The sequence below is a fragment of the Pteropus alecto genome, unplaced genomic scaffold, assembly GCF_000325575.1.
Source record: "Pteropus alecto unplaced genomic scaffold, ASM32557v1 scaffold78, whole genome shotgun sequence".
Classification (NCBI taxonomy): Eukaryota; Metazoa; Chordata; class Mammalia; order Chiroptera; family Pteropodidae; genus Pteropus; species Pteropus alecto.
Window position 1 is genome coordinate 233,649 of NW_006443124.1, and position 9,109 is coordinate 242,757.

At 37.3% G+C, this 9,109-nt stretch overlaps 1 protein-coding gene across 5 annotated transcripts in view; it reads right to left on the reverse strand.

The window, feature by feature from the left end:
- STK32A (serine/threonine kinase 32A) overlaps positions 1-9,109 on the reverse strand; it is a 94,384-nt gene that overhangs the window by 84,337 nt on the left and 938 nt on the right. For 3 of the 5 annotated variants that reach the window (XM_025040740.1, XM_025040741.1, XM_006922954.3), the window contains exon 2: positions 5,573-5,710. The exons of 1 other annotated variant lie outside the window; for it this stretch is intronic. In XM_025040740.1, coding sequence (XP_024896508.1) covers positions 5,573-5,624 — 52 coding nt within the window. In that variant the 5' untranslated portion in view covers positions 5,625-5,710. Of the gene's footprint in view, positions 1-5,572; positions 5,711-9,109 lie in introns of those variants that run through there. One more of the 5 variants, XM_025040742.1, reaches the window with a different exon arrangement.

Below are 9,109 nucleotides of genomic sequence, written 5' to 3' on the forward strand. Positions count from 1 at the left end.
TTCCCTACAAAGAAGATGTAGAGAAACAGGAAACAGTCACATATCCTAGGAGACAAGTACTGCCAAATGACAGTAGAACATTGAGTTTTTAGCAAGTCCAAAGAATAATACAATAATTGAGCTCTCTTTGGAAACTCAGGGCATAGATGAACTCTTAGTAGCAGCTTTTAACCTAAGGCCAACTTTTCTCAGCTATAATACTCCAGAAGAAAGTTGTCTCTTGGTTGAACTAAACTTTTTTTTTTTTTTTTTGGTATATGCTTGGAAATACATACAGCTTATAAGAACTGAAAGACCTTCTGTTGCCTAGACCCTGAATTATAGACAAGTCCACTTTCTCCTGTTATTAAATAATTTTTTAAATTAGTCTGAAAACCTCAATAATTGAACTTTTAAAATGTTGATTTTTTTAAATAAAACAAGCCAAAAACAAACAAACAAACAAAAACAACAAACCAAACCATTGCATTCAGATAGAGGAAATAAAACATTAAAGGAAAAGAGTTACAAACATTAAAAACAAGTATTACTTGTGCTGTTTTTCTTTTAGAAAAACTTAAAAAATCTTTCTGTTATCATTCATTATTTCTCAGAGTATCCAGATGGTAGTAGGATATAAGGCGGCAATTGTCACTGTGTCTGTTGACCCAATGGGATTACTTAAATAGTCAGCTTTGGGTTTAAATCAGAAAAAATAAAGTTTATTGGTTTTCAGCCCAATAAGTTCTTGAGTTTGCCTTAAGTGAAAATACAATCACTCCCAAGGGTGATAAAAGGGAAACCAGATGAGACTTTTTTGTGCAATCAATAACTGTGCTTCTTTTTAAAGGGTTTTTACATAAGTTTTCACAGAATCCATAAAATCTGCCATTCTGTTAATCCAATTCCATTGATAGAACTGTGAATAGGTCATATTGACTACGGCATCTACAGTTGCATTTAATTAATTTTGTTTCAGAAGTTGAAGTAGTTCAAAGAGCTCATGCTAAGAGACTCTGATTCTAATAAATAATACTACCTTTAGCATTAATTGGGTGGTAACTTTATGTGAGACATCTTGCTAAGTGTTTTACTTGCATTATTTTATTTAATCCTCACAGCGACCCAATGACGTATACCCAACTATCATTTGTATTTTACATATGAAGAAACTGAAGAGGTTTAATAACTTGCACAATAGAAGTTTGTTTGTTATTCCAAATAAATTCACTAGTAATTATTTAGTCTTGGGGACTTTTTCATGCTATTTCAAGTCCCTCTAGAACACTTTATAATTAGTCAAATTGACTTTAGTGTTTTATGATGATTGAGCAAGCTATGTCCCTTTGATTTTCTCATAGAACCACACAGATTGCTAGTCTGTAGCACTGCTGAGATTTGAACCTGCGTGTGTCTTTACAATACCAGAGCTCACGTGTTTAGCCCATTATGCTAGGTTGTTTCTCATTACTAAAACGCTAAATATAAATAGGTGGAAGACAGTCTGGTAGTTCCTCAAAAAAATTAATTACCATATGATCCAGCAATTCCACTTCTAAGTATATGGACCTAAAATCATTGAGAACGGGGACTCGAACAGATATCTGTTCATGAATGTTCGTAGCAGTATTATTCACGATAGTCAAAAGGTGGAAGCCATCAAAAGTTCATCAATAGATGAAAGAATAAACAAAATGTGGTATGTACATACGATGGAATATTATTCAGCCTTCAAAAAGGAATTAAATTCTAATACCTGCTACAATATGAATGAACCTTGAAAACATTATGCTAAATGAAATAAGCCAGATACAAAGGGACAAATAGTACACGATTCCACTTATATACGGTACCTTAAATAGTCAAATTCATAGAGACAGAAAGTAGAGTGGTGGTTGCCAGGACATGAGGGGAGGAGTGAAGAGGGAATGGGGAATTACTGTTTAATGGAGACAGAGATTTAGTTTAGGAAGATGAAAAAGTTCTAGGTGGTTGTGATGGTTGACCAAAACTGAATATACTTAATGCCACTGAATTGTACACTTAAGATAGTTATGATGGTTGACCAAAACTGTGAATATACTTAATGCCACTGAATTGTACACTTAAGAATGGTTAAAATGGTACATTTTGTTATACATACTTTACCGCAATAAAAAAAAAAAAGTAATTAAGACAGGTTTGCACTAAAATACAAAAGCTAGAGCCATAAAACATAACAACAGTATTATTTGAGATCTACTTTGTAAAAGTTGACTTACATTAATCAAATAAGCAAACTCGATTGTGTTCAATAGCACTATAAATCTTACCTTGTATTCACTAAATAAAAATCAACATAAGGAAGAGCCTAATTCTTTCAATACCAGTATCTGATGGAACAATATGAAATACAAAGTGTCAGGATGAATTATAGCAAGAACAACTTATCTCAAGGGGCATCCAATAACAACTTATTCCTTAATATTTTCAGAGTGAATCAAAACACTTCCATGAGCAAGAAATCTTGAATTATTACTTGGGAAAATTGGTTTGAATTTTCTTTTCAAATCTATATATTGGGAATAGTAAATACTTTGAAGGCAATAATAAATATTTTTTCATCACATATTGGGATTCTTTTCAGCAATATTTTTAAAATAATTAAATTGGCTCATTTTAGTGCCCTAGATTCTGGCCCAATTTGATTATTTACTTTGAAATATGGAGATCAAAATGATATAAGCATTAATATCCTTTGATTAGTCAGTGCTTTTTTTCTTCATTGTTTTTGCTTGTTGGTCAGAAGCTTCATAGCAATCAAATAAAAATTTACCTTGTGCTTAATCTAGAGCTATCAAAGGAGCCAAATCAACTTTATGTGATTTATTGATTAAAAAATTAAATACAGTCTCTTTTTTTTTTTGTAACATACAAACTCAACTTATCAGAATGTTATAACTATTCATTCCCAATTTTGTCCTTGTTTGGACTTTGGACATGCTTTTCCTGTGCTTGAACTATTCCCATGTCATTGCATGAGAGGCTTCTTCTCACATTTCTGACTTCAACTCAAATGTCACCTCGGAGAGGCCAACCCTGACCATATTCTATCTAACATGGTCTCCACCATCACCCTGTCACTCTGCATAAGATCACTTAGAGTCATTTCCTTGGTGATACTTTAACACTCTCTGAAGTTATCCAGATTTGCTCCCTTGGCTATTGCTTGCCTTCCACCATTAGAAATGAGCTCCACAAGGCAGGGCAAGGGCATCTTGCTTTCCACTCTCTTCCTCTTGTCTAACAGACAGACAGGCTCATAGTGGGTGGATTTGCTCTTCTTCTTCTGCCTTGAAACTGTGTGTATAAACAGACTCAGAGCACAGACATACTGCTCAGCTCAGCTCTTTATGGGTGCTGCCATGGGCTGATCTCAGTGGGCTGGGGGACAGGACAACACAGAGGGGGCAACCCTGAGTGTGTTAAGAAAGACCTGCTTGTTCCTTAAACCTAATTCTACCCCAACATGTTTTTCCAGAGTTCCTTGAAAGGACTAATAAAATGGTACCTTATTTCCCATTTGCCATACTCCCTTGGCTCTGTAGCTTTCTTGGGTAGGCACTCCATGAGAAGATGGGCTGACTAAATTAAGGAAGATTTAGACATTTATGTGTTTTCTCATTATAATGCTACCCTAATACCTTAAAATGACACATATCCTTAGCAAGTTACAAGCATGAAGCTGGCCTCTCTTTCCTTCTCTGCTCTCTGAGGACCAACCTCATGCAAGCATCAGCTCTGAATCCATAGGAAGCATAGTGAACCAACCAGATGAAATCTAGACCTACTTGTCTTCCCATTTTAGAGATGGAAAAAATCAAGAAACATCTTTGCCTTTACTACATGATAAAGCAAAGCAAGGTAACAGAAATAAGAGTAGAAAAAAGTTTTCTTAAGACCATTTTCTAACTATGTAATTTCAGGGTTACTATTCAGAATTTTGTAGTCATGATGTGCCTCTAAATTAATAATGACTACGTGGGAACAAGACATCCCGATCAGTCAGATATTTTGTTTTTAAAAGGATCCATCCAAAGGCTCAAAAACTAAGATTATAGCAGGCTTCTAGTTGTCCTTGCACCTATGGCAAACAGCTAATTCTCCCCCTTTTGTACCAAAACAAAACTCCTTATTATTAGAAGGTTCATGGCCACACAAGGTAACAAATTAAATTTCCCAGTCTCCCTTGTAACTAGGTATGTGCATGTGAATGACAGTGACAAGCTACAACCAGATCATATGCTTAGAAGGAGTAGGCACAGCCTTCCCCACCCTCTCCTTTCCCACTGGGTGTAATTCGGAAGTGGTGGTGAGCTATTCTAAGGCACAAGGGTGAGAGTGACCAGAAAAGCAGCCAGCTTATTGCAGCCAGGGTTCCCAATATGTGGAGCCATGTAACACCTGGGTTACTTATGTCTAAATGGTTCCATGAGAAAGAGAAATGTGAGATGGAAAACATGTCCACCTTGTTTAAGCCACTGTTATCTGTAGTTTCTGTTCCAGCAATCAAACTTACCTTTAACACAATTGACTTTCTTTGAGGATTTAGATGTTACTTCATTTTTGCAAAGTGGCTTTAGGATTTCAAGATGATAAACTTTTTGAGTTAAAAAAGACCTTTGAGGTTAGCCTGTCCCTCACTTTTTTGACAAAGAAATTGAAGGTAGAGGGAATAGATCAACTTCTGAAGCCTCACAGGTTGCTGGTTGTAGGACTAGTGCTCAGATCTCCTGAACTTCAGCATATTGTTCTTTTCTGTTGTGGTCCAATTAGCAGAATTCCCCAGAAATGACTCTGGGGTTCCCTCTGGGAGGCGTGGACAACTTACTAGCTGGGACCTGGGGCTTTCTTTTTCCCAGGCAACCTATAAACAGCTGCTACCCTGCAGATTCTGACAAAGCTGCTCAGACTTCCACTATAGGAAGAAAGAGCAACCGGGGAGACCCATGCTTGGTTTCTGGCATGCTCACTGTGGGATGATGGAAGAATCCACATCCATGCCCTTAATTCTTTTCTTGCTGAGCCTGACCTTGAAAGTTTCCCTTTTCTCCAATAACACTATTGTTTTTACTGTGACTTAGCACTGTGGAATTTGTCTGGGACCCTGGGGCATGGCAGTTGAAAGTTCAAAGGATACCTACTTGCATGGCTTCATTCTTAAATGCTATGAGTATCCATTATCATTCATACACAATTTTATAATACAGGAAATTTTCTATAACAGTTATTAGTGGGGATAACTTCAACCATCAAAGGAACACAGAGAACAAACAAATCATTTACTTTCAAGGTCTTCTGTCAACCAGGTGCCCAACCACAGCTCTCGTTGGGCAAATAGCATTGGTACAGTCGTGATTAAGAAAGCTGACCCAGGTCCTATGGAAAGTGGAAAGTAAAATCTAGCCACTAGCGTGCAAAGTCCTCAGGCTTACCCTTGCATTTCTACCCTTTTTAAAAAGTTCTTGCATTGCAATATACTTATAAAGCTAAAAGTTTATATTTGAATTCTGAAAAATTCTGTATTTTATACAGCTATCACAACACTTCTTACCATCCTCATTTTCATCAAACACTGGGGGTTTGCTTGAAGTGTTGGCGCCCATGGTCGTCTGCCTAGACCTGGATCCTCCAGTTACATGATCCTGGCAGAAATATCCATCTTCATTCAAAAGAGGTCTGGAAGCCTTAGCTAAGTGTCAAGGAGAGAAAAAGAAATGATAGCCTTATAATGCCTAACAAATGGCTTAGTCTGGGTACCCTGAGTACACACTTGGCCGGAATATTAATTTGTACTAATGTGGCAGAATTTTTTTGTGCTTGAAAATAATTTCAGAAATAGAACATCAAGCATATGGAAAAATCCACTACATGGCCTCATCAATAGTGGACCTAGGCTTAAAAAGAAGGAGAAAAGCCAAATATTTTTCTAAGTATAAAGACAACTTTAAAATGAAGTCAGCAATGCTTTCACAACTATAAATTAAAAATGATGTTTTATTGTGACTCCATATTTTTGAGAGAATATGTTGGTTTTAAACTTTTTTTGATGTGCGACTAACAGCTTTAATTTTTTTTAATTATAAAAATGTTCCTTCTCTCTTTTTTCTACCCTGGAAAGTGCTACAGCATGAAAGGAACAAAGTCTGAGTTTGGGCTTTACCACCCCAGCAAGTTGTAAATTTCACTAAACATGCTATTTTTCCTTCTCCTGAACTTGAAGATGACAATGGTCCTTATCTCAAAGGCAAATTGCGTGCTATTTACTAAAATAATATGTAAAGTATTTTAACTGCACAAGTGCTCAATAATTGTTAGCTAATCTGAAGTTCAAATGATATCCATGAGAGCTAAAAAGCCCTGGGGAAAAAAAAAGTACATTCATGGCTTTTTTTCATTTTTAAACATAATTGCAAAATATTTTACTTTTCCTGAAATTGGGAAGGAGAGGCGGCATCCAGACTCCTAGCTCTAAAACGGACACTGATAATGGCTTTGGGCCAGTTATGTAACATGTCCCCTCTAAAATGAAGGAAACAAGAGTGCAAACTCAGATGCTTCCAAGAGCCATGGAGAAATGCAAATGAGTGAACTGGACCGGGTGGAAGACATTAGGCCCGGTAGGGACCCTGGTACCCTGGGGAACCCGGGCTCCATCTAAAGGAGGTCGCTCCTCTCAAATCTAAGACATTGTCACCAAGTGGAAAGATGGGCCCAGAGGCCAGGGCTTCAGATCTAACTGATTTTATACAAATTATTTAAAAATTCGTTTTAGCTACATGACCTGAGCTAATCTCATGCATGGGATAAATATCACTCATGCAGATAGCTAATGAGACAATGTATGGAAAGCAACCAGCATAATGCCTGGCACATAATAGACAAAGAATAAATGTTAGCTACGGCTATTTTTAATAGTAGCAATATTTCTTTATTATGCATTATTTTCATTTATCACCTGTTGACGGATTGTGCTCTCGGACTTTTTTCAAATATAGATTAGAAGTGTCCCTGAAGAAAGTATCCCAAAGGACGCTGGCCTGAGGATGTTACTGAAAAAGAACTTAAGAAGCCCCTCAGCAAGACTAGAAGAAAAGCTTATTTTTCCTAGGAAAAGGTAAGTAGAGCCTTCATTTGGAAGGCAGACTCATTAAAGAAATGCTACTTTTCATATTAAAAGCCAACTCCTGGCAAAGTGCCTTATGAACTTTAAAAAGAATCATTAAATGGAGAGCACAGAGTCAGCAATTAAGAAGCAACCAATTAAATGGTATGAGAGAGGGGTGGGGTGAGGGCAGATGGCAACAGGTGGCTGGAAGAAAGCCCACGGGGATTACTGAGATGCGGAAGACAGAAAGAACTCAACTGTCCCTCCAGGCTAAAAAAAATAAAAAGGAGGGATGGTGGCTTTTAATTCCAGCGGAAGGAGGGTAGGAAGAAGCAAGTGGGATGCCTTAGTGTTTCATTGTGGGCCAGGGAGAAGGGAATGTGGTGCCCTGTGTGTTCTGTTATTGCATTTAGAGTCCAGAACAAGTGGGGGCTGGTAAGAGCTAAACTGCAGATGACATTAGAGAAGACTGGTCCTAAAGAGAATATTGATTTTAACACAGCAGACTGGGGCTACTTTCTCTTTCTTTTTGTACATAAAGCTCCAGTACACATGATTTTCACACCACACCCCAATCCTGCCATTTTTATATATTTTCTTCACACCTCAGCCTTCTCTCAAGTAGCCCGTCTTCCTGCAACTTCAGATGTACCAAGCATTGACCTTGCACGTTGTCAAGTCAGAAAGAGAAAGAGAGAGGAATATTATCACAATTTGCCCCATTTCAGAATTTCATTCTGAAGTGCAGACAATTTGTTCACCAAAGATTTAGTGATTTTAGCAGGAAGAAACTATGCAAGCAGGGAATTACTTTAGTGTATGTTTGGGGGAGGGGAAGGTAGATGGAATTATTGATGTTGGCTTCTCCATTACACCTAACATGCCCAATCCAGTTTAGAATAGTCTTTCTCTTATCCTCATGTAAATGACCAAATTACACAACTTTCCTTCATATCCAGAAAGAAATTAACCTTTCTCTGCTAGGAAAATGCAGACACATCTTTCCCATTCTGCTAAATAAGGCTCAAAAGAGCCATAGGACTCTTTCTCTTCTACCAAATCCTACCTCCTTCCAGACCTCCTGGTACTAAGTCAGCAGTGTAACATAAGAATCATTTCCAGATGTCAAGAGGAGAGTCACCATCCATGGAAATGAACATCCTAAACGTAGAAAATATAAGAGAAAGGATGTGTCTTATGGGAACACAGACGGTTTTCAGATTCTTGACCCAGCCAATTATCAGATTATTAACTGTACACTCCTTCTCTAATGCCAATATTTGACCCTTGGGCTATACTTTTGGAGGCTGTCAACAGGTGAGCTTTTCTAAGCAGCTGAGTAAGTCTCCCTAGGTAGAGAGGGGTCATCTTCAGGAATTAAAGAATCTAAGATGTGAAGCAAGAAAGTTGCAACTTCTGACAACTCTTTACGTTTCATTGCAACAAGCATATGCATAGACAGATATACCTTATTTTGTTTGCATTTGAAAAGAACTTCTTAAACTGAGAAATATTTAGAAACATAGGGAAGAAAGAAAACATTATGAAAAACACCCAAGTTAACATCTTTCTTAGTCATATTGTTTATATTTTATCATCTTTGCTTCATCATTTTGTATATTCAAAGTTATGGATAAACAGTATTTCCACCCTAACCTTCATGCCAAATTCATTCCCTTTCCATATTTCTCCAGGACAGCTACAATCATGAATCTGGGATACATTTTACAGTCTACTTTCTATGTCTTTACAACACGAGTGTTTTAAAGGAAGTCACCTAAAGGACGTCCTAGCATAGGTATATTTTGCATCTTACTGTGGTCATTTATCATTATACTTCTGCGATCTAGGCGTGTTGATCTCCACAGTTCTGATTTCTGCTTTTTAAGTGCCGCATAACAGTCCTTTGTGTGAATACACCATATTTTCTTTCTGTGTAAACTGTTTAAATCCTTCGGCTTTTGGGGTGGGGTGGTGGGGAAC